The sequence below is a fragment of the Nyctibius grandis genome, chromosome 5, assembly GCF_013368605.1.
Source record: "Nyctibius grandis isolate bNycGra1 chromosome 5, bNycGra1.pri, whole genome shotgun sequence".
NCBI lineage: Eukaryota > Metazoa > Chordata > Aves > Nyctibiiformes > Nyctibiidae > Nyctibius > Nyctibius grandis.
This window is the reverse complement of record NC_090662.1, coordinates 47,434,159-47,460,678: the sequence shown is the minus strand read 5'-3', so window position 1 is coordinate 47,460,678 and position 26,520 is coordinate 47,434,159. Positions and strand designations below refer to the sequence as shown.

The 26,520-nt window shown below is 36.3% G+C and overlaps 1 protein-coding gene across 1 annotated transcript in view; it reads right to left on the bottom strand.

Annotated features, from left to right (window-relative positions):
• Positions 1-1,143: 1,143 nt before the first annotated feature.
• OTOGL (otogelin like) overlaps positions 1,144-26,520 on the bottom strand; it is a 95,274-nt gene continuing 69,897 nt past the window's right edge. Inside the window, exons 38-57 of the mRNA XM_068401736.1 lie at positions 26,252-26,394; positions 24,856-24,879; positions 24,632-24,724; positions 23,774-23,963; positions 20,454-20,668; positions 18,460-18,601; positions 17,929-18,114; positions 17,220-17,432; positions 16,218-16,322; positions 15,809-15,916; positions 15,367-15,468; positions 14,361-14,465; positions 14,230-14,270; positions 13,190-13,253; positions 12,036-12,214; positions 11,619-11,723; positions 10,682-10,801; positions 8,662-8,707; positions 4,496-4,575; positions 1,144-1,344 (exon numbers count right to left, since the gene is read on the bottom strand). Coding sequence (XP_068257837.1) covers positions 1,144-1,344; positions 4,496-4,575; positions 8,662-8,707; positions 10,682-10,801; positions 11,619-11,723; positions 12,036-12,214; positions 13,190-13,253; positions 14,230-14,270; positions 14,361-14,465; positions 15,367-15,468; positions 15,809-15,916; positions 16,218-16,322; positions 17,220-17,432; positions 17,929-18,114; positions 18,460-18,601; positions 20,454-20,668; positions 23,774-23,963; positions 24,632-24,724; positions 24,856-24,879; positions 26,252-26,394 — 2,462 coding nt within the window. The remainder of the gene's footprint in view (positions 1,345-4,495; positions 4,576-8,661; positions 8,708-10,681; positions 10,802-11,618; positions 11,724-12,035; positions 12,215-13,189; positions 13,254-14,229; positions 14,271-14,360; positions 14,466-15,366; positions 15,469-15,808; positions 15,917-16,217; positions 16,323-17,219; positions 17,433-17,928; positions 18,115-18,459; positions 18,602-20,453; positions 20,669-23,773; positions 23,964-24,631; positions 24,725-24,855; positions 24,880-26,251; positions 26,395-26,520) is intronic.

Here is a 26,520-nt window from a genome sequence, read left to right as displayed (position 1 = left end):
AAGGTGCTGAATCATGGACATTCAAGGCCTGATTGAACATGAATAGCTCACCTAAGGCCTTCAAAACATATATTTTACCTGGATTTTTTTTTCCTGGACTCAAAAATTATGACTCCTAAATTCAGTCAATAGTCCAAATCTCAATATTTAAAAAAAACCAAACAATTTTTATGTATTTTATAAAAATATACTGAACACAAATCTTCAAACTGGAAATTAAAGGAAGAAACTCATAATGAATAGTTAAAATGTGCAGTATCCTGTTTTTTTAATAAATATATATACACATAGACTCTTATTCTACAGCTAGTAGCCAATTTCTTATTTGTGAAAACTGAAAAATGGATATAAAATAGAATCCTTCATATCAGAAACAGCTTTTAGATATTTTGAATGAAGGCAGAAAAGCTTGAACTCTTCAGCCTTTGCCTAGTCATGCTTCATATTTATAATATATATAAAAATTAAATAAATGTCTAAGGTTTAAAGACATTATTATGATTCTACTATATGCTTTGGAGATTTACTACAGGTACTTACAGACCACAATCGTGGTGTTTCTCAGTGACTTACAGTGTAAGCAGAGTCCAGTCATTGACAACAGCTAAATGGACAAAAGATAAGACTTTTCAGCAAGATCAAAAATGTTTCAGTTGAACCCACTTTTTAAAATAAATTTATTCAGTCATTCTCAAAACCCTACTATGCTTCTTTCCCATTTAAACATGGGACCAGTGATGGTTCGCAACTGGCAGTTTCTAAGTAAAAGGAAAACAACCACTGAGAAATTCTGAAGTTCGATAGGTAGCCACAATCCAAAATTTTAAAACACTGGAAACACAGACATTAACCAATATTCAAAGGCTCATCAGAAAGCTGCTGAGTAGAAATAAATGATGGCTAAATTATACGTTGTTCAAAAGGATGTATATTTTTCTTTCTGTACATATTTAAAAAGAAAATTTGAAGAACAATGAACAACATCATCTTTACTAAATTTGTGAAAAGTTATATTATAAAGCCTAGTTGAGGACTTTTGTTTTTCCTCTGCAGAGTACTACAGCCATCCAAGGTCAAAAAAGAGAGTCTGGTGAAAGGAAACTCATTTTAATTCTACAGATTAAATTGTATCCACAGTAATGTTCAGTTCCATTGGCATGAGCAGTCTATAGGCTCTTGAATGACATACATAATTTCAGTGCCATTTCCTGAGCAGCGTAGTGGCACAGTCAGATTACGTGTTCCATTTTCTCGACAACATTTACAGAATCTTAAATGGCTATCAATGTTGACATTGAAAATTGTTGCAGACGGACATTTTCCATCACAAGAAGCCACATTTATCTATGAGTAAAATAAGAACTGAAATTAGACATCTCAAATTTATTTTTTGAGATGATTACATCAAGATATTACATTTCAAACTTCTTTGTGATTAAATCCCATTTTCACATTTGAAAGGGACTCTGGTCTTAAAAACTATTTATCTTCTAAAATTCATTCATTCTAAGTGTAGACACATTTTTAATAATTTTTTTTAAATTAAACTTTTTTTTGGTTGTTTAGTCATGTATTCTGTCTTAACAGTCATGTATTCTGTCTTAACCTTGAGCAAAACGTTGTGCTGTGGATACCAAAATCGAATCCCTGGTTTACAAATTAATAGCTTCAAAACAGCATAGCTAAATTCATGTTCTTTTCATATTCACTGGTGAAAAGTTAAATTCTTCTAAGCAAAATGAAGGAAAGTCTATCCTTCTCCTTGAAGGTTCAAGAGGAAAACCATATCAGTGCAAAAGCTTTTCCCTTTCTTATTCATACTGCTTGTGACTAAGGGCACACCAATATTAGCTGTGTTATCACTGTAACAAATATATCCAAAAAGTAGTTGCAGTAACAAACCAGCAAGGGCAGAGATTGGCTATAAAATTATTTGTGCTCTGGACTTCAGCAGAGCTAAGCTTTTTCACAGAATCACACAGAATCACAGAATCACAGAATGTTAGGGATTGGAAGGGACCTCGAAAGATCATCTAGTCCAATCCCCCTGCCGGAGCAGGATTACCCAGACCATATCACACAGGAACGCGTCCAGGCGGGTTTTGAATGTCTCCAGAGAAGGAGACTCCACAACCTCTCTGGGCAGCCTGTTCCAGTGTTCGGTCACCCTCACCGTAAAGAAGTTTTTCCTCATATTTATGTGGAACCTCCTGTGTTCCAGCTTGCACCCATTGCCCCTTGTCCTGTCAAGGGATGTCACTGAGAAGAGCCTGGCTCCATCCTCATGACACTTGCCCTTTACATATTTATAAACATTAATGAGGTCACCCCTCAGTCTCCTCTTCTCCAAGCTAAAGAGACCCAGCTCCCTCAGCCTCTCCTCATAAGGGAGATGTTCCACTCCCTTAATCATCTTCGTGGCTCTGCGCTGGACTCTCTCTAGCAGTTCCCTGTTCTTCTTGAACTGAGGGGCCCAGAACTGGACACAATATTCCAGATTCCAGATATTTTTCTCACTATTACATTAGGTGAAGAGTCTTAGCTGATACTCTAACAGAAAAGAAATTGATACTTTTTAATTGAAACTTAAGCAGAGTTGATATTCTGGGAAATCAAGAGTGGCCGTACTAGATCTGATTCTTTTTGTGATAGTTTTAAATCTGATTTCTTATGCAAGTGACGTGTGTGAAAGATGCTTTGATCCCTTCCAGCCTGTGAACAAACGGGCTGTATCCAAACGAATTAGACCAAAAGGTTACTCTTACAGCTTTCCTGAAATTTGACAGGGGAAAAAATAGACCTTGTCCTAAGCACTACTAATCTCAGTTATTAATTAATTAAATGAAATCATACTCAGCCCTATCCAAAGTTTGACAGCATTAATCTGGCCAAGGAACACGTATGTGGTTCCAAACCATCCATAGCAGATACCGCCATTTGATGGGCCAAAATCACACAACTGAAACAGTGCCAGGGGCTTTGCAGTGGGGAAGCTGGAGGGGAAAGGAAGTGGAGCTAAGGATATGAATAGAGATTTTGAGGACATGAAAACTTGGAGGTACTTCTGGGTGAAGGGTAAGAGAATCTGGACTGTGGGAAGTGTGGGCAGCCATCAAGGAAATGTGGAATGAGAAGATACTGGGGAAAGGGGGCTGTAATATGGATGGAGGTGGGATGGAGGTAGGTCTTTTTGGAAGGCAGTAGAATGGGAAGGAAAGATAAAGAATCTACAATAGAAAGTCATAAAAAGGAAGGCTTCATTTGTTGTGCTATTCATGGAGTGACCTGGCCAACATTCTCATTGCTCCTCTCTGAACCCTCTCTAGTTCTGCAGCAATGTAGAGGGACCATAACTGCACAGAACACCCTCAATAGTACTGCACCATTGGCTTGTAAGAGACACTAGAATGAGTTTGTTTCCACTCCCTATCCTATTCCCTAAGTGCCTTAACTCTTAGTTAGCCTTCCTGTCTGCAGGAGAGCATTTAACAGAGGTTTTCACAGAACTGGATGCAAGGGCAAGGTCCTTTTCAACTAGCTTAAAAACCTATGAGGTTTGACTAAGTCTTTCTTTTTAATATTCTTTGCTTTAGTCCAATACCATGTCTTTATTTTGTCATACTGCTGTCTCTTAACCTAGGCTGCTGAAATAACTGTGAAGCTCTCCACAGCCTTCTCTCCTCTTAACTGTGGCAAATAACTGTAATTTCATCTCCATATTTATACTCCCTCCTTACCAACCCTCCTTCTAAAACTAAATAAACCACACACTCTTAGTTCTACTATTAAACTTCAGGCATGTCACTGTTGACCTTCTATCAGGATCGAAATTAACCTGCTCAGCTTTCAATCTGTGATGATATTTTGCTTCTTCCCTTATGACTGTTTAGGTTCTTCAACAGAATCTTACCAGAGGCCTTTTGGAAGTCTAAAGACATTGTGTCGATTGCTTCTCCTTTAAGTGCTACGTGAGAAGCACATTTGCTGCTTGGACGTGTCCTGGGTTTTGTAGATGGGACTACACCAAAGCTGAGAAATAAGATGTCTTAAGCAGACCCATAAATAAATGGGATCATGAATTTATGATATGGAGACACATGCTATTTGCAGAAGACACGTAGAGCGTAAAGGTCTTCAAAGAGGAATACAGCAGTGTTTCCATCACATCCTAAGTGGAAGCATTTCTACTCCTCTTTTAGAGTGGGATGTTATTTCATGGTGAAGAGTTCAGTGCCTTTGTTAGTTGCAAGCAATTATGCTGTGTACTTTTCATTAGAAGCCAGATGTTTTTCCAGGTAGGAGGGCTCTGTCTTTCAGCCATAGGAACAGCTAATTTTACTCCATTTACAAGTAGGATAACATTCCTAGGGTCAAAGATCTGCTTTTGAGAAGACAGCAGCATTTTTTGTTGCTTGTTGATAGCTATAACCCACTTCTTAATACTTGATTTGGTATCCTATAGGCCCAGCATCAAAGACAGGTCTTTTATGCTTACCGGGCTTTGACTTATACAGTCATTTTTTCTTATGGTTGTTCTGATTGTCATTTTCTGGCATATCCTTTCTTCCTTTTTGCCTGATAAAATACAGAAAAAGCATACTGAATCAATACACTTTTTGTAATGTATTTGCTACTAAAAAAGTGAAACTAGTAAAATAATTTTAATAATTATACTTTGTTTTTATTCATGTATACACTGAAACTATTACATCCATAATTTAACAATTTTTTAGAAAAAAATCTCATATATTAGTAAATATTTCCTGTGCAGAACTATCTATTTTATAGCTGGCACATATGAGGCATCAAGTGGCCCATTAAGCTACACAGATTTTATAAATATTAAAATATTAATATGATTTTAAATTGCACATATGGCAAGACAACTATAAGCAATTAGAAAAAAGATGTCTCAAGTAATTTTGAATAGTATTAGAATTAATTCTGTTTTGATAGGAATATTGAATGTAAATAAGATTTTGATTCTGCATTTTAGAAAATTTTCAGAACAACATTTGAGAAGGTAAAGCTGTGAATGTGATTACAACCTTGATGCTATTTTGAATGATTAAAATTTAAATAGAGCTAGATAATTTCAATATATTTTTGAGAAAGATGTTCTTCAAGGAAGCTTTGAAAGAGAGAGATGCATGTATTTGCTAAATGTGGTGTGGTTTTTACCACCAGAACTGAAGTGTGTAGCACTGAGTCAGCATACAGATCCAGGACTAGGGAAATACTGCATTTTTAAGTATATTCTGGGAGATATTGATAGGAGGTTTTTTCTTTTATTTGAAAAATAAAGCTGCACAGTACAAAGCCATTTTAACACAATAAAAATCATAATACTGACAGAATTAAATGTACAATCTTTCAGGCTGCACTCCATATCAGACTGTTATTACCATCTGTGTAACAGCAGTTATTTAGATCTCCTATTTCACTACCCATCAAAATCGTCTATTAGTTTTGCTACACAACCATCCTGGACATCCAGCATATAAAATAATAAGCACTATTCAGCAGAGTTTCTCCACCTTCAGCATATGCCTTCGTGGTTGGGTGTACCCAAAAAGAACAACTTTCCTGTTCCCCAGAAGCTTGTGAGCACTTTTATAAGATCAATGAGCACTGAGTAACCAAAATATTCTGCAACCACAGCTCCACTGGTTATTTAAAAATTAGGCTGGCTGCAGAATACAGATAGATTTTAATCTGTGCATTGCAGGATCAAATAAGGTTCTGTTATTGAACTAACACATCACTGTACGATCGAAGCTGTTAGCCTACAGCATCTCGATTTTACTTCCTCGGCAACGCTTAAGAAAAAGAAGTCCTGCGATATTTCCACCAGAAAGCACTTGCCAGCATGAATATGTGTAGACAATGCAATCCTTGTACTTCTACAACTCATAAAGAGAGATACATGACGTTTCACTGTATGAGATGCTGATGTCTAATACTGCTATACTTTTCTCTCTCCTGCCTTCAACTGTCAAGGTCTGCATTCAGTATCAGGTGTGCTTTTTTTACTCACTCCTTATTTGAGTAAGGAGTTTCTATGACTTACCTATCCTTAAAGGCAAAGAATTATGATCGTAATGCAACAGTTCTGTAACATTCTGTAATTTCTGGTGTAAAGAGTATTTATTAATACGTGATTGTAATTGTATATTTTTTCACTTCCAACATTTTCATAATGTTGTAAAATGTTATTTGTGACAAAAAAGAAATACAGCATAAATCCATATCTGCAAAGGTGAGACCGGGCAGTAATGCACATTTTTGCTCTATTTTAAGGCAAAAACAATTCAGTCATTAAATTCAGAGACCTGGTATCAGATTTAGAATCTCTTGGTAACAGTATTCAGGATGATGTAATTTTTTAAAGTAACATTTCTTATTACAACTACCCTGTACAGTAAGTTCATGTTTTAAAACCAATTTTAGAAATGAACAGGAGGAAGAACCATCAGCAGCATATACCATAAATGGATGAACCTAATTCTGACAGGTGCTGAGCAGTGAACCCTAACAAGGCTTTAGGAGACCACTGATCTGGGAGGCCAACAGGGGATCAGCATCTCTCAGTATCAGGCCCAGTACCACTAACTGCACGGTAACATTTAATGGTGATGACAGCTATACGCATATATCAAGCAGTGCTTACACTATTATTGAAAAAAAAGAAAATACGTTATTAAAAATAATACCTGGTTCACAATTAATACTATCAGTAGGCACTACTGGACTAATGGCAAAGGGTAATAGACCCAATCCAGAACCTGGCAGAATCATTAGGAATATAAGTTTCTCATGAAATAAAAACATTTTTATATAAATGACATTTCATTAATTCTTACACTGCCAATTGCAATTTTTCTTTTAGCAAAAGATGACGAGCTTTCCTGTTAGTCTTCCAAATTTAGAAACTCTGCAGCTGCTTCCAGTCTCACTAAAGATGGCCTAAACTTTATTACTCTCCTGGATAACACAAAACTGGAATGATGCTTCCTTGCAAACCAAAAGTTTGCAATGAATCTCTCTATGGCAAGGTAAGAATTAAATATATGCACTCACTTTGCATGCATTGAATCAAGCTCTTTCAGAAAGATTATTTGTTCCCATTCAAATCCCAAGGTGTTGCAAGCTCTATTAGTACTCTTTTTAACTGCTTCACCACAGGCCACATGCTTTTAGTTAAAAATAAAACAAAATAAAAAAGCATATAATTGTATGAATTATGTCTGGTTTTTTAGTAGCCACCTCAGCAAGTATTTCTGAAGTATAACGATGCCTTTCCTGAGGCCACAGAATACGGCCAAAATTGTAAATCTTCCTGGTCAACAGTAATCCAGTAATCATTAATTTTTTTACACTATATTTTAAATAAAGCCAACCTAATTTGGAGGGGGGTTAGTTAAATATTTTTCAACATAGCTTATCTCATTAAAGAATATTGATTAGTAAGATTTTAGCACAATTCTGGTGTGTTACGTTTCTATGCTGATTCTCATTCAAAAAAAAAGTATTCTGTTGTATTAAAATAGATTTTATTTTCTATGTTTTGGATACAATAGAACAACAATACTTGCAGTTCACTTTCAAAGCTTTGCATATCTTGGAAACTTGAGAATTGTTCTGTATTTGATAAATACTAATATTTCCCCTTACATCACCAAATTATTTACAATACATTGCACTCCTTAAATTTATTTAATAACTGTGCAATATATGATTATAAGTCTGTGACTTCCTATTCAATATTATTAAGTAAAGGTTTGTTTAAAAAAAATCCAAAGACTAATTTGCTTATATATTTTAACTGTAATGTTAAACACAAAACAGGCCAAAAAAGAGGGGGAGGATTTTCTGTGGCATTCAACAAGTTCTTGCTCTACACAGTTAGTTTTACACAGCAGTGTTTTATTTTTATGTATACATAATTAAGTACCTTGATAATAAAACTTCTCCTTGATAATAAAACTGCAGACAAAATCAGTTTGTTCTCAATCAGCTTTCAATATTGCATAAATTATAAAACCTTTATATAAGCTTGCATCACAATTCATCATATTTTAAAGTTACACACTCAGAAAATGTGAATGTATTTCCCAGATATTAAAAAGTCAATTTAATGTAAGGGTTGCTAACATCAGTATTACTATAACTTTTCCTCATTTGGGATTTAAAAAAAAAAAGAAATTGTTCCAGTATTTTGGCCCTAGAAAATACATACTAGTGATACAGAATAAATTGGTAAGTATAGAGATGTATTTCAAAATGTCATGAATTAGGAATCAGTTTTAGGGGGTAAAATCTTTATCCTTTATGGTGAAAATCAGATAGGCAATATTTTAGAGTCAGCTTATCAATAAAGAGAATTTCATTATTTTAATACAGAAAACTTTTCGTCTTCCACAGGTTATATTTGGAGAGATTTGGTTATACTCCAGAACAATAATGTTAAAAATCCCCAAGTCAGCAGCCAAATGAAGCAAGACCTTTTAATAGGAGTAGTTAGGTAACTATAACAATTTTATGTGATTTGTGGGGGGACTGCATGCTTTTTCCTTCTTTATGTCCCAGCAACTGAGGTTAAAAAACAAGCCCTCCAAAACCAAAGCCAAACTAGCACATATTGCAGCCTTCATCACTTACAGGTCTTGCAGCAGCCGTTGTTATATGTCTGCACAATTCCTCCATTCTAGGAAAATAAAAGGAGAATATATCAAAGAAGACTGTGCCCAATGCAAAGGTGAATTGTATCTCAAGACATCCCATGCTTTAAAGATGTCAAACTAATAAAAAATAGTATCACTGAAATCAAGAGAATTACACAGATATGTATCAGCTGAAGGTTTGGTTTACAGATTCTTTACAGCCTTTGATGTTGAAAATGAACTCGTCACTGCTTATCTGATCTGATCTAGTCTCCTTTGAATAAGCCACTTTTAGTTTCTATAAGCATCTTTTTATGTCATCTACTACCATCTATTTCCCCACCACTGAGATTTATTAGGATAGTTTAAAAAATTCGTGTATGCAACTTTGCTGATGATGTAAAAGGATTTACACTGATTGTATGCCAAGGAGAAAATTAATACCTAGTAAGTAGCTGTTTACAACATGAAATATGCATATGTATATATACACACTTTTGAAAGAGAACATTAACTGCAGAATTTCAGAACCATTTATGTGCTCCATTCTTTTTCTCAATTACAGTCTTTGTTATTGATTTCTGCTAAAGTTGCTTGTTAGCTAGAAAGTAAATATGTATGAAAGTGAATAAAATGTCCTGTTGCAATTAAAAGAGAGCATGAGAGGGAGGAAGAGACAGAGGTTGTCAGAATCTGTCAGAATGGGTGCAAGCAAGAAACGTGCCCACAATTTTAGTGCATAGCCCAGAACTGCATATCAAGAAGACAACTGAACATAAATAGCACTCTTACAATAACAACAGACAAAAGACATTTTTAAGCTTCCATCTTTTCATGCTAGCATGCATTCTTTATCTCACTACAGAATTACTGAATAAGTAGTTCAAGAATTTCTCAAATGAGCGCTTAAATGCAGCCTCTTAAATCCATGTTCCTAAATTATCCTGAGCTGCCTGTCAGAAGAGCTTTCTCCTCAGCTACCTGTTCGAGTCTACGCTCAGCATCTCTGAAAAACAGGTCAGTGATTCAGGAAGTTAATTTTAGGGCTCCGTTCTTTAAAATCTTAACCATCATTACTAAAGAAAGATTCTAATAGATGGTAACAAAACGGTTCCAAGGAAGAAACTCGAGCATAAAGTCAAAGTAGAACAGGGATTAATTTTAGATAGAATGCCTTCTTCAGGATTGAAAAAAATAAGGACTTTTTTAAACAAATACAATGGAGAAGTAGGACTTGTGCTAAATTTATAATCTATAGTCAAGGCAGCAATGGTACTTACCCTCTCTACATGTATATTTATTTTATTATTATTTGTAGCTTATATTAAATATACGGTGTACTGCAAGTGCAAGAATTACACCATATATTTAATATAAAGAAGTATTATAGAGAAGTATTAAATTAGAAATTAAATTGTAAACAAATACGTAATGTACATGAAGCATCCACCTACCAGTTTATATGGGTATGTCAAATTTACATTTTTAGATATATGATCCAGGTAGATACCCTTTCATACATGATAGATATTTTTTGTTATGTTATACAAAGTTTAGTTTAAGTGATAATAAAGTTTATATATATACTCTGTCATCTTTCTAATCTTTGCACAACTTAAGGAATTTTTAATGTAACCCACTTGTATATGCAGCATTTCTGAATTGCTTGATCCAATTTATTTAGTGTATGTGAACTACAAACTTGGCAAAGTGTTATTCCAAACTAAAGTAAGACATAATGATTAGCACTTTATATAGTGGTATGTGAAGCATGATTCCAATTCCACAATATTTTAAAAGCTGTCATCATTAAGACCCAAAACAAACTTTCATACTCCTCACATATTTTGTCAGTCAAAAAGCAAACAGGAACATGGAAAACAAGACTATAAATTGCTCACTTACATGTTTTTACTTACCGTTTTTTTAATTTAAAGTGCATGAGGTATGCGTGTGTTGCCAAGTGTAAGCCAAACTCCAGACCAGTTATTGTCACTTACCTCACCCAAAGTACAAACCTTTGTACACTCAGTGTCATTAAAAGGGGGGCAGGCAACACTTGATCCAAGTGTGATAGCCCCCGCAGCAGTCTTTGCACACTTGTAGTTGGTGCAGTTGGAGCTCCAGGTGCTTCCTTCCTGAATATATGAAACAAAACCATTGTCAGGAAAGACAAAACATTTCAGCTTTATCTCCAACCCTAATGTCTGTAAAAGTGGTGCCCCCATGCTGTAGTACCTACTGGAGTGGAAAGGTTGTTGCAGACCACCCACAGGCAGCAAATACCATCCTCTAACTACTAGTGGCTACTCTTCCCTAGAGCTGTGGCTCTACTCTCCAGCATGCTGCTCAGCATGGGTGTCCTAGTGCAGAATAAAAGGGCTCTGTGCCAGAAAAAAAGTCTGATGGTTACTTTTGCTCTGAAAGCAATGGGAAGCATGAACCAAGTCATGGCCACATCTAAATTTTCTTGTGTGTGGGTGCTGAAACACACCATCAGGATCCTGAACCCCAGTGCTTCAGTTTGCACACTTCTTTTCAGTAGAAACCAGAATGAGGAGAAGAGTGGCCCTGGGAAGAGGGGTACATAGGAGTCCTGATGTGGACTCAGAAGCTCCCAACTCATATAAATTACAGTATATGGGTTAGAGTTACAATTTGAACCCTACCCTCCATTTAGAGCACACCCAGCCTGAAGTAAATTATGACATTTCCATATTTCTGTAGAAAATACTACAACCAATAAAATGAAATAAGGTATTCGTCCAGTGTGAAATGGCAGGTCTTAAACACACTTTTTTCCTATCATATACCATAAATTGTCCCTAAGTGCGTAACCAGCAGTAAGGAGGTATGAAGCAAGACTCATAGCGTGAGCTAAGAAGTGACTGTCAGACAGACACCTGTTTATCATATTGTTATAGTTATTTTCTATCTCTTTCCAGAGGCATTTACCTCATACACAATTAGTGTTCCATTCTCAGTGTGAAAAGAGCAGGACACGTTTTGACAGGTACCACAACAGGTATGGTGACTGGAGGAACGAACATATACTTGGTGCTAGAAAGAAAGGAAAGCAAAAAAAGAACAAAACAAGTATTTTTTTAAACATAGAGTATATGAAAATTCATTGATTTCCAAAACTAAAAATACCAAGAAAAACAATATACAGGTGTATGGATATGTTTATATATGTTGCTAGAAATTGCCTCTCAAAATAATCCTGAAGACACGAGATACACGTCATCGCTGTTAAGTTCTCAAGTTCTTGCTGAGCAAACAGGACTAGTGAAAGTCTTCACTTTGACTTTTATCCTTATTGTGTAATTGTGCTCACAAATTGCATTATTCCTGTATTTTAAGAATACTCACAGCTTCACATTGCTGGGAACAGTTCACCATTGTGAAGTGCATGGCATTGTATCCTGTGTTCTGGTCTTTTTCTGGTAAACACTGTACAGTGTAACAAAGGTCTCTGTCCAAGTACTGAATCACTGACTGTCCAGGATTCAGTACTGTGACCTCTTGGAAGATGCACACATCATCCTTCTCTAACACCAAAAGAAAGAAATGTTACCAGAGAGGGAAAAAAAAAATCATCAAGCAAATTAACAGAATCACTGTGAAGACAAAAGTAGGGCAAAGTCCTATGCTCTGGAAAAGTGTTCTAAATTTTAGACTTGATTGGTTTGTGGTTTTAATCACCAAACAAGTAGGGGAGGAGGTATAGTTCAGCTTAAGAAAATGCTACAAAATGCAAAATTGCCTAAAATGGATAGTGTTCCTACTATGGAAGTAAAAACAATATCTACTGATCTTATTTTTAGAGAGTTCTAATATTTAGCATTGGGCTAAGTATACTATATGAATTATGCTGCACATCACAAAATGTAGCCTTTCTGTCAATTAAACTAGTATGTCTACAATTACCTGTGGGACAGTAATATGCTCAAGCTACACTGTAAATGTGTGCTTTGCTCCTGGAGGCAGTTTAGCCAGGGTTGCAGTCAGGACTACAGCATACCTCAAGCACCCCCGTGCACAGTACAGCTGAAATCTAATCTACATGGGGTAGCTGAGTGAGGGAAGGAAGCAGAGGTCTGATCTTGAGACTGGGTACCTACCCCTGCACTGGTTGGACAGGTCTGTTGCTCTGGTGTGAGATGTTGTCTCAGTTGTGTGCAACAGCGGACTAGGAGCAGTTGCACTGCTCACACTCGGCTAAGTGACCTAAGCACAACCCGCTTCCCATCTGCCTCTCACCAGAGAGACCGTACCTGACTCTGAAAGCATGGACAGTTTTACGACACTCCTACACCCCACCAGAACAGACAGAAAATGGATGGGTTAGCAGACAAAGTATCATATTTAGAAAAGATAGCATAATTGCATAACTAGGTAGCCATAAAATCAAAATGAAAGAGTGTTTACATTTGAGAAGGTTATTATGGTCCTATTTCTGCTTTCTTTGTGTGCCCTTTTTGCTAAAAACTAAAACAAAACAGCTAGAAATATGAAAAAGTTACCACAAATGTAGTGAGTGCATCCACAAGCACTGGAAATACTAGTATCTATTTTTTTAACTTCTCCCTGAGTATAAAAAGATAAAAGAGTTTGCAAAGTCATGCATGATTAAATATAGTTCTAAACAGACATTTTTCTCTAAAAATGTAAAATATTACTTTCATCACTTCCATCCCTGCTTTCACAAAAGAGAAAAATAGCAATGTAGTCAGAAACAGTAGCATGTTCAGAGTTACTCAGTGTATTTATCTCTTTAACCAGGAGCAAAGCACTTCATTTTCTCTAGGAATGCATATGAATAGCAGAGTTGCTAAACAGCAATTTTTCCTGAGATACAAAGTTATTTCAATAATAAACATATTAGCAAAAGACTGCCTCCTATGAATTTTCTTCCAAAACATAGGTAAAAGCTACTCAAATTTGCAGCTCCTGTTTAGATTTTACATTATGCAGCCTTCACATAAGGGGAAGACAAGGACAAGCTACAGACATTTGTCTGACATCTGTCACTGTGTTAATAATGGGAGTTTGAACATTCACTCATAGTTATTTTCCAGATCACAGTGCCTATTATGAGAAAGTATGTGGGGAGCAATATTTATGACTTATCATATTAGCTAAATTCAATAATGTTAAATAATTTTCATCAAAAGCATGGATTATTAACAAAATAACACATTTCTTCAGATAAATGATCATAAAGCTCATTCCTCATTGATTATTAAAAACAATTGGGAATTATTTACATGGAAAACCTTCCCCACGTATTGTTTCAAGTCACAATTGAACAGAATAATATTACAGTTGCTTTTCTTCTTTTGATATCTTAAAACACACAAAGTGAAATTTCCCCGAGGAATCGTTGACAGCACCGTGCAGACACTTGATGGAGCTAAATGCTTGAGCTGGGGACTGGGAGGCAGTCCCAGCCTGTCCCTTTTCAGCCTTATCACCCTTTACAGTTTATTGAAACAAGGAATGGAAAGGGAGGAATAAGAGGGCTGAGCACCATTAATAAAAATATCTGAAGGACAGTGCTTACCAATTTACAGGTCAGCATAGTAGCGTTTTCACAGCTACATTCTGAGAAGAGAACAAGAAAACCGTATTAGTCAGTTAGCTAATTGTAAGCTTTTGTTAATAGCAGTGACTGAGGAATAAGGCAGTAATTACCACAGTGCCATTCTGGACAACACTGCCCAGGTATTTTTTCTTTCACAAGTGTCATGTCATCTGTGCAATTCATAGGAGGCTCAGAACAAAGATTTTCATCGCAAACTAAATGGGGGGAAAAGACATGTATGAGAATTTACTCAAATTTCCTTTGAATTTTCCAGCTTATGTATCTCTTGATAAATTATTTTTAAATTAATGACATTTAAATTTTTATTATGTTTCTTAAGCATCTGAACTATATTTGGAACTTGAAAATAAATATTTTCAAAAGTGCTTTTAACTTCCTTGAACATGTTTAAATTTTCAGAAAACATCACACAGGAACCATTTAATATTCTTCCTGCTTCAGAGTCACTCAAGCTGATAACCAGTACCAAAGTAAACTAAAATCACAGCTTTTGGAAAACATGTTTGTTTTTTTTTTCTCTCAGCTACAAATGTGCTGTGAAGCACATTTCTTTAAGATAACAGGGGGCAACTGCCCTCCTGGGATGATTCTAATAAGAAAATACCTGCCTCTCTTATCGGAGGTGGCTTAGTGGGACTCTGAAAGAAGATCACATACTAAGATCTAACTTTCTACCTGCCAGAATTTGGCAAAAACAGTGCCAAATGCCTTTGCTGAAACTTTCACCAGCGTGCAAGTGCTAGGAGAAGGAAAGGACCAAAATATGGAACCACCTGAAGTAAAAATTACTAAGCTCCAAACTTACTGGAAGACAGTTTAATTAATTGAAATTACCCGAAGACTACAATAGGACAAGAGTTAATCTAAATTAAGCAGTTACACTTGTAGACATTACTTAAGAAGATATAGCACAATTTATGAGTATACCAAGAACTCTGAACCTACCTCAAATGCAGAGACCCTCATTTAGATCTTTTAATCTCTATCTGAAGCCCACCCTAAATGCTGAATCAAAAAAATCTACACACACACACACAGAGTCTGTTATCTTTGTAAATTTTGGTAACGTAATGAACTGACAACAGTTACACTCACCGCAGTAGTAATGAGGACAACAGTAATGTACGGTATTAAGGTCTACAGTGAGAATTTCCCCTTCATTACACAAGGGAACAGGCTCAATGCAGGATTCACAAACTAAATTTAAAAAAAATCAGACACAAAGTTTTAAATATTAAAAAGGTAGCACATGTGAATTCTATTTAATAGACTACATAACAAGTCATATTATTTTGTTACTTGGATAACAGAGCTTTTATGGATTCACATTCAAATATAAAAACATAACAAAGTTCAAGTATGATGTTCAAAATTATGTTGGAAATAAAAGATACCAAAACCCAAGCCTGACTGTGTGAAGTCCCACTGACCTCCCCAGGAATTCCTGGCTTAAGATACTAGGTTTAGAACTATAGACTGGTTTTGAAAATACTTAACTATTCCTTAGTTATCCATAAAAATATTAGAGGCTTCTTACCACAGAGGTAAGAGAAACAACAGGGATCTTCCTGTTTTGCTTCAACAATAAATTGATCTTTTCTGCAGTCCAGCTGGGAAGCATTGAAACAAGCAGAAGTATCACATTCTGTAGGATGTGAAATAAACAGTATTTTAAAAAGAGTCACAGAAACAATACTAAAAAAGATAAAGAAAATATATTTTCCATCTACTTAGTAAACCAAAATACCCCAGATTGTAAAACAAAAGTGACACAAAACACAAAGACAAAAAATTTTGCAGTGGGAAAAAAAATACATCATTGCCTGGTGCTTTTACAATGTCCCATTCTGTTAACAATCAAAACAACTTGTAAGGCAAGTTTTCTTACAACACATAATACAAGTGTGGAAAATGTCCCAGTAACAGTGTTTTTGTATTTCCCTTACCACATCGGTACTGCGGACAGCAGGACAGGGGGTGATGGCCTACCACTAATTTTTCATTGGGTTTGCATGTTGGAATAATGGCATCACACAATGACATGTTACATTCTGTGGGATGAAAAACAATTTTGACACATTTGAACAGATTCAAGTGCCATTCCTATAGCTCAAGATATTCATATCATCTAGTATAGAGATCCACAAATTAAGAGCAGCCCAAGTCAGCTTAAAGTGCACTCCATACCATCATGTAGACCTCCGAGCTCAACCCAGGGCTGGTATAGCTCCATTCATGTGGCACTGTGCAAGCACAGATATATCCCACTTAAAGCAGGTATTTACTTGCTCTGCTTCCTACACATGAAGCCAGCTAAAATGTCCCAGTGAAAATATTCCCTAAACAGACTGACAATACAGTGTTGGTTACAGGTATCTAACTAATAAGCAAAAGCACCTTATTAGCTGAATCATTTGTTATCATTTTCCTTGAAGTTGTTATGAAGAAAGAAGTATCTTTTGCTTAACATTTTAGGAGCAATAAGCTTATTGCTTTTTCTAACAACAATGGCTAGACAGAATATTAGCATTCAGTGATCAGCTCACAGAATACTGCCTCTGGGAAACAGCAGAAGGTCAAAGGATACTGCTCTTGGTACCAAAGCACTAATAAGAAAAGCGAACAGGCTCTGATGACTGCCCCAATTACCAAGGTACTTCTATCATCAAGTATTTATCAATTTCTTTTGAAATTCTACCCAAGAGCTTAAAAATTCATTATTAACAGGAGTTTTGTTTCACTAGTGGACTTCTAATAAAAAAAAATATTTCAATGAGTCAGTTCTTACAAAGAAAAGCAGCCTGCTTTGCTGGCCCAACCAGCTACAAGTACCTAAAAATCACTTCTGAAAAATGTTATCTTGAACATTGTCTGAAGACTGTCATCTGCCAGTGAATGTCAAGCACTTATGTTATACTTTTGTTACAAAAAACAAGTGTGGTACATACCACAAACTTTCTTTGGGCAGCAAGCTCTCTCTTCGATGACATGGACAATAACTTCCCCTTCTCTTTCACAGACTGGTGGTGGACCCTCGTTGCATTCAGGTTCTACAGCAACAATGCTCCCATTTTCTAAACAGTTGTACATGCAACAGCCTCTCATGGACCCAGCCCAGATCTCCCCAGCAGAGCGGGGCTGTCCTTTGTTATCTGTACATGCTGAGAGAAAAAACATTATATCCCTTTAACAAGTAGAGAGCACAGATTTCCTTCAAGCAACTATGAATTACATAAAATTATTGCACAAAATAAGAGAGCTGTGGAACATTATGACTAGGGAATCCAAGAAAAGATGATGACTATAAAAAAACCCCAAATGAGCAAATGCTTCGCTGTGGGTGAAAACAAGTACTGAGTGCAAGGGAAAGAACCTGCCCATGCTATTCCTTCCTGAGTACTCCAGGAAAGAAAGCTTGGGAGCTATGGAAGAATGACCATCATTTTTCCCCAACAGAAGTACATCAGCACTGAGTCTTGAATCCAAGTGAACTGAAAGCGCAAACTGCTGTAGCTTGAGATAAAGCTAGGCTCTGTTGAAGGGGGCTGTACCAGATTCACACTTACTGAGGACTGACACAGAACTTAAACATCGCTTACACTGAGCTGCAGTTAATATTAGCATATCTGCAAAACCACTCTGTCCTGCTGCACTTACTACATTTTTCTTCTGGTATACAGAGGTCAGCGTCTGTTCTGTGCAGAATAGTGCCATTTTCACACACACAGTCTTCCCTTAAATAGGAACAGGGAGAATCTTCATAGAACCATTTATTCAAGCACGTCTTGGCTTCACAGGGCTGCACACAAGGCTGGTATTCCTTGCCCTCAGGACAACTCAATGCTGCAAGTCATAAAAATAGGACATTGAGTGCTGCTGTTATTCTTTCAGTATTTCATTGGATCAACAGGTAGTAAGAAAAAGTAACTGTATCATAGAAAGCATACATTTATACTTTCAACAGTGTACTTTAGGTAAGCAACTCATTCAATCAAGATTGAAACTGATTCATTACACTTTGACCAAAGCAATACATCTTATGAACTTTTACCCCGATTTACTCTAATGCTGTGATAGAATGAGATGGTACTTACAATAACAAGAGAAAGAAACATATTTTTAACTCATCACTAAACACACATCGCAGTATAAAGCCACATTGGGGATAGAACACGGCTATCTACTTACAACAGTAATCAGATGTCCTCCATTTAATGCAGATGTTGTGCTTGTTGCATAAAGCCACATATGCAGAAAGTGCATCACACTCATAATTCCAAAAATAAGTACTGTTGATCCACATCTTCTCACAAAACTCCTGTGGTGACACCTAGGAACATATTGTAATTGAGAGTTAACAAGTAGAAGAGCTTTCTGTAATTAAATCATTAATTACAAGAAATAATACAGCTACAAGGGAAAAAAAATCACAAGCAGTGTCTAAAGTAAAAAATACCATTTTTTCAGAACAATCATTCTGCAAAATTTAAACTGCCAGAATTTTTTATGCTCATTAGTAGGCACAGAACACAGTCCTAATGATATTGTCACACTACTTACAAGAACTTTTACAGTATAGCTGTGTCAGCTAAAAGTCAACAATCTCAGCTAAACGTTGCTGCTGCAACGTCCATAAATTCCTGCTGTGAACAAATTATTACAGAGTGCTCTGTTTCTGTGTCTATAGACCCAATAACCTATGTTACTGGGTCTGAATGCAGGTGGTGCAACCTATCTTGGTTCTGTTTTTATTTGCATAAGCTTATAACAAGATGGGAAAAGTCAGATTTTGTTTCATTCTGCCTGTTCACTGCTGTGCTGCATCCCAGCTCTCCCTGTGGTTTCAGCAAATCTTCAAGCAGTACCTCGCCACTTCATGAAGTTCATTACGCTGATGACTCTGTTACCTATCCTTGTCCAGTTGCTTCACACCTGTGAAGCGCACAATATGCTCCATACACTCTGTCTCTGCCACCAGCATGTATATGAAAGAAAACAAATTTCATAATGGATGAACCAAGTGCTTTGCAGTTTTGATGCTATGTCAGGTTTTGCTATAAACCAGGAAAAGATACAATTGCATTGTATCTGAGGCTATGAGAGTTCTCCTGGAACCATATATGAAGTAGGAATTCTGACTATTCAGATTCCCTTTAATTATTTTTAAATGAGATATGTTAAAACAATTATGAAAAGCATCCTGCTACCCACTGGTGCTACTCTTTCTCTTCTTCATTCCAAACTGCTTACCTCTGCTCCCTCCCATGTTTCTATGGCAAATATCTATCAATCTTTTTTTTTTTAAAAAAAAATCTCTTTAACCCCTTCCTTTCAGAAGAACTCCCTCCATTTTTTTTCTACCTGGGGAAAGTGAGGAGAGGTCTTGGGAGTTTGAAGGAAGGGGCTCAACTGCCTGCAATACCTTTAACAACGTTTGTCTGTGATGAAAACTGAAGAGTAACACAATGCAAAACAAGGGTGGAAAGGCAGAACAGCAAGAAGTGAATCAGGAATCTGGACACATTTATCTCTGGGAAAGAAAGGGACACTTGAGTAATTAATCCTTTTTATTTTGAATTAAGTGGGAAAAGTAAGTCAGACCTCAGAGATTTGGGGCTTCCACATTTCCCGTCCTGGGAAGCAGCTGTGCTGCACTACCCACCTCTAGTGGTAATCTGCATGCTACAGTTATATTCGCATTAGAAAGTACAGTGTCCAGAAACAAATGATAATGATGTCTGTAAGAAATGCTACCAAATTGTCAATGTAATAGTGACTACACCAAAATTTGTTTAACTGGAAATTTCTTTAGTCCAATCAGTGTCAGACTGCATGAGTTGCTGTTGTATGCAGCAGAAGCATGAGGCTTTCCGTTCTAGTGACCTGTGTCAAGCATTCATTAAAAATAACTCTTCTGGAATGCATTCATGTTGAGGTGATGATCTGGTGTCTCTTCTTTGAGCTTTGCCTACTAAATAATTTAAGATACAGCATAATAGCACATGGATCCATATAGATGTGTGTTTATGATGGAGAACATGACAAAAGTATTAAAGCCACACATCCAGTTAACTCATGAAAATAAGCAAAATGTTAAAAATGTGCATATCTCTCACTCTTTTCTTAACTATACATCTTTTTATTTAATTTGCACCTGGAATTTCTCAGATCTTTGTACTCACTTTCTTGTGACAGGGGATGAAAATGCTTCTGTTTAACAGTTCCATACAGTATGTGCAGTTATCTTCAGTACAGTTTCTTACTGGCCTCCTGGTTGTTACATCAAGTGATTTCTCAATTTCCCAACTCTTAATGAACACTTCAATTTCTTCCATATTTGTAATTATGGTCCTGTTCTGCATTTTCAAGTCATCAGTAGGGTCTCCATTGCACACCCCTGGAGACAGAGCATCACATTCAAAGAACAAACAAACATTTTACTTCCATTGGGAAAGAAAAGTGCACTCGATGAGGCAAGATTAGCATTGCATCAGGCTCACCTGTGAGACTTAGTCATCTGAATTTATAAATGAAAGCATTTATATGTCCACTGTACTTCCAGCTTTCTACTTGCGATTCTAGTTGTCAGCTCAATGGCTTAGCAAACCAAGCAGATCATAAAATACAAGTAACGATACTTTTCCCAACAATGAATTCATTTTTGAGAAAAAATGCTACCCAAATATGCTGTTGAGTGTAGCAAATTCACTGACATGGCACCAGATTCTGATCACATTCTACTCAATAGCAATCAGCTCCATGGGAGTAAATGTAGATGGCTTTCAAATTACCTGCGCGTCGCTGATGATTTGACACTGTACTGAAACATAATTGAACATTCTAAATGAAAGAAGTTATGAAAAGAATCTTTTGATGAACAAACTGCTTTCTCTAGAGAAAATGTTTTTCTTACTCAATTTATTAATACAAAACCACTGAAAAAAATGCCCCACTGTCATGTTTTAAAGCTGGGCTGGCTATTAAACAGGTGGCAGACTCTCTCTGTTAACCCTCCTCCCCCCGCCCAGAAGGGGAAGGGAAAGAGAAAAGGGAGAGAGACTTACGGGTTGGAAAGTTAAAACAGTTTTAATGAACTGTAATAATGAAAAAGAGTATAATAATAATGGTGGAAATAATTAAATATAAATATATATTTATATAAATATAAATAATAAATATATACAAATATATACAAAACCAAAATCAACCTCCCCCGATGGTGGTCGAGTCACCACTGGCACTGCAGGGGAGGCTCCGGGAAGGCCCAGACTGGTCTCAGTAACGGACAGGAACTGGATTGAGGAAAGCACGGATCGGGATCAGGGACAGCAGGAAAACGGACAGAGTCCTCTTCGGACACCGGCCATAGCAAAACGGGCAAGACCCTCGTAATCCCCTCGCTTTATACTGAGAATGACATGTATGGGATGGAATACCTCGCTGGTCAATTTTGGGTCACCTGTCCTGTCCGCTCCTCCCTGGAGGTGCAACCCTTCTGCGGCTCTTCACTCGTAAGCAGTGAGGAATTTAGCAGTGACCTTGGTTTCTCTAAGAATAAGTACAGCAAGAGCCTTTCTGCGTAACAACATCCCTACCAGTGCCTCAATGATAGCTATAAACATTGAGCGTTATCAGTCCTAGAAGCAGACACTGTCTGCAAAACATGCAGTTAGTTTCAGAAAGTGCAGTTACTTAGAAGAAGCTTAGCTGAAAGTAAAAATCACTGAAAGGAAAATTGGTCTGTTTTAGTCCAAACCCCTGACATCCATTAGCTACCTGAATTCATTATTGTATGTATTCAGTTAATTCATCAATGAAAACATATACTTCCTATAAGCACATAACAAGTCATTCATGCCAAAATTTTCATCTTCGGAATAGCGTTTTATGTCCCAGGGACTGATCAGCCAAAGTTCATATACCCTTTTTTCACTTTCCTTCCGCATTGCTAACCACACCCTAAGTCCTTGCCTTCATGCTTCCAGCCCTGCACCCTGATACTCTCCAGGGTCCCTTGTTAGAACTGGGCTAGCCTGGCATGACAGGTTGTTATTCACTCAGACAGCATGGAGAAACACAGAAGATGGTATTTGCATGCTAAGAAGCTATTGACAGTAGCATCACTTTCCAGTATTCTTAACACTTCTGCTTCTCGCTGCTGTCCTAATGCCATCCCACAAACTGTGCTGGCATACGAATTTGTAAGGCCATACTACAGAACTGCAGAATCAATACGGCTTTAAAAATAAAGCCAGTTTACCACATATAGTTCAACAATTTTTTCAGTATGAGAGAGAATAGGAGAATCCCAGACAGGAACAAATGGCAGAGAACAGGAAAGGAGGAACAGGAAAAGAGGAGGCTTCAGAATTTACTGCAAAATATCAGGTAGGGCAACCCTTTACAGCAGAGGTTGGATTTGTCTGCATAGTCTTCCTCTTTCTGTCTTTTCATGGCACAAAGAGTAACTATTCTGTAATCCTTCCTACCTCAGGATTTGACCTCATCTCATCCAAATCTTTTTCAGCGTGCATAGAGAAGATGGCATGATACTGGGAAAAGATGCAGTATGTGCCAGGGCCAGCATTTGCCTTATCTCACTACATCTAGGAGAACTTTCCTTTTGTTCAAGCAGAATATAGCAACTGATTTGAAACACTTAATTTGTTTACATGTATCTTTAAACCATATCTGAATTGGTTTATTTGCTTTTAAAACTAAGAGCAGTTTAAAAGATTATTAAAAGTTCATTTTCCTGTTCAATATGGGGTAGATTCTGTAAAAATACAATGCACCAGAAAATGAACATTTATGATAGAATTAAAGTAACTAAAATACCTGCTTACACTTTTTCATATAATTCATATTGGCAGAGTTATAAAAAGGCTATCAGGGAAGCCTGAAGCATGCTAAATTTACTATCATTGTAATTTAAGTCTGAGACACCTCAGCACGGTTTTGGACCCTAGATCCAACCTTAAGAGGTCTGAATTTGGAATCACTGTTCTCAGGGCACTTGGAGCCTTCCTTTTAGCAGTATTTGCCTTTTAGCAGTATTTGCATAGCAATAAGCTGCCACTGCTGACATTTGACAGTTGTTCTTTTCTCCCGTAATCACTGAAATATACTGTCACTACCTGAACTTCTTCAGCAGCCACTTCTCTGTGGAAAATTTTCCCCTTTTCATTACTTGACTTCAAAAATATTCTTAAATACAGGCAGAGATGAGTAAATTTTTTAAAAGTTAATTAGATACTATGTACTGATCATTACTTGCTCTGCAAACTACTTTATTAGCAAGCAGTGCTTTGAAACAGAATTATTGTTTTATTATTATTAATTAATAGAATTTCACAAAGCCCACCTCAAATCAGATTGTCAATGTAGTTAATGGGGGTGACAAGGAGAGCTATAGGGATAGAAGGTCACAGACACAAAAGGGAAGTGTAAATTTTAAATGGGAAATCATTAAATAAGAAAAAAATTGCCACTACAGCCTCACCACAAAGTCCTTCTGTCTTCATTGATGTGTTAGAGTGTAATCCATACTGTATATCTATGATGCCTGTAACATGAGCCCACTTGATGCTAATACCAGCGGGGGTATTAACGACATACATTGCACCAGTATCCTGAATGCTCAGTCCTCCTTTTGAAAATGGTAATGATTGAGTTACAGAATTCACTACTACCTAAAATAAACCAAATACATTTTAGGGATAAAAACAGATTGTGAAGGTGTATTTTATATGTCTTTACATTTTATAGCAAAAAATATTTTTTACAGCCTCTGCCACATACAATAACAGTTAGTGCTTAAATCACAGAGCTTCCTGTCAGTGCCATCTCCTATAACTGCAAATGAGGTAGGCATGAGAAAAATAATGATACAGAAATCTTTTCTAATTAAGGAAGCAGTAAATCTTATTTATCACATATCATATGATAAAAAAAACAAACCAAACCAAAACGAAAACTCATCCAAATTATGCAAAGTTATCTGTTCTGACCTGTTCTTGACTAGCAGGAAAGGCAGCTTAAGTATTTATCATGTCTTGGAACATTTCTGTTCAGTTCTAGGTTTTCTGGAAATATAGTCTCAAGTATAAATGCTTTTGCAGCTTCTTTAAAATCTCAAAACAACTTTGAAGTGTAATTTTGGACAAGTGACGTATAAGTGAAGCATGGTATCAGAAATGTATATTTTTTGCTTCTAGCACACCATGAACCTGAACTTGAAAAGTAATCCTAATCCTGTAGTACATTCATTATAAGTCTGATCTATTGCGTTCTACAACAGAATAGCCCTCAAGCTATCTTTTAAGCGTACACATGCTATATACTGGTGATACATACTTACTTTTCTTGCTAAACGATTGATAAGTAATTTATTTGTGCGTGTTGTTACATTTAATTTCTTAAAACAGAGCCCTGAAGTGCTCGCAGGGGGAACCTTGAAAGAAAAGTGACAAACAAGTTTAGTTACTATTGTTTTTCTAATTCTGTACCAGTGCTATAGGAAATTTTTTCAGTATGTGTAATATTAATGTATTTTATAATTAGTAAAAGAAAAAAAGTACTCACTAGTTTTCTTATTGAATTTACGCTCTGGAAAACGTTAAAAAATAGATTAGAAGTGCAATGATAATCAGCAGCATACTTATTTGGCAAAAATAAGTTGACTGTTTTCTTTGTGTTTGAAGTTCTTCTACAATCAGCTTCATAACTAAACTATTTTAGTATATTCATTAAAAATTATAAAAAATACACATTTCATAGCTAATGTACTGCACCCTTCTATGAACTATTTTTAGAAACTTGATTTCCTTGTTAAAGATTTAAATCAAAGGGATTTATGTGGAAAACAATACAGAAAAGATAACACAACAACCTGAACAAGTTGAGTTAAAAATACATAGAAATGCAATGGTCATGCCAATAAAATCCCCTGCCCTAACTTTGATAAAACTGCTATTTTACCAAGGCATCTTTCTGCACAAGATTGCAGTTCATATATACCATACCTCACCTGGCTTTTAACTAAACAGCTTTAATTGAGAGCAACTCATTACCAGCAGGTCAAGATTCAGCATATGCTGCAAAGCCCTTTCAAAAAATATTTGTTAAAGAACCACAGCTACAGACTTCTAAAGCTCATCTGCCTATGTGAGCTGCTTCACAACTTTAGACTGCAACCAAGAAACAGTGAAGAGAGGAATTTAAAAGAAAACCTCTCAAACACTCAGGACTTAAAAATCAAGTGTATAGTTGCCCAGTGAGAGTAAATAAGAGACCAAATAGGGATGGGAAGGAAAGAAGCCTGATGAAGTTCCTCATCAGGAACTTGTTTCTCCACAAACCAAAGATGGAAATACAAGCCAGTTGTTCAAAGGTTGCATAAATTAGGACTGTGGACAATGCAAAGGAAATGTATGTACAGACTCTAAGGATGAGACTGACCTGACCTAAACTGGCAGTCTAAAAATAAAGTGGCTGGATCCCCTCTGTAGGCAATGCAGAGAGTTAGACAACCACAAAGAACAACTCATCACACTAATCACAAACTCATTAATACCTTCCTAAAATGACTACAAAAGATTTTTGTGACTATTCAAAATATTTTAGTATTTTGACCATATTGTAAAGTATAAATTCAGGGCCTCAAGAAGATTTGTTGGTGGAGAGCCTGAAACGAGACATGCAGATTCAGAAGTTATGTCACCCCTGATAATTTAAAAGGAACCTACATTTGAATTTCCTTATAATATAATACAACAATTACTATTTAACCTGAGATAAAATTCTTTTATCTAGACAGCATGATTAAGCATGCTCCTTGAAAATTAAATAACTTCCCATTTTTCAGTGGGTATGGCTTTTATCTGAAGGTTTTAAGTGATACACCTTTGCAGAATTTCATACCTATAACACAAAAATTCAAGAAATTATTACAATTATTGTGGAAATGCAAGAATCTTACCTGATTAGCAGGACATTTTTCAATATGAGCAACAATAATTTCTCCTGGTAACCTGACTAAAATGTAGGAAGCCATATTACAGAGGGCTATGTTGTTTCCATCAAACGTAATAACACTCAGTTCAGACAATACGGAACAGTGACCTAAAAAAGAACTATCATTTAATGATGTTACCACAAAACCAAATATAGGGCATTTCTAAAAACTTTCTGTTTCAGTAGTATTTGTTTTCATATATATGTTCATATATATATATTGATGACCTTGTT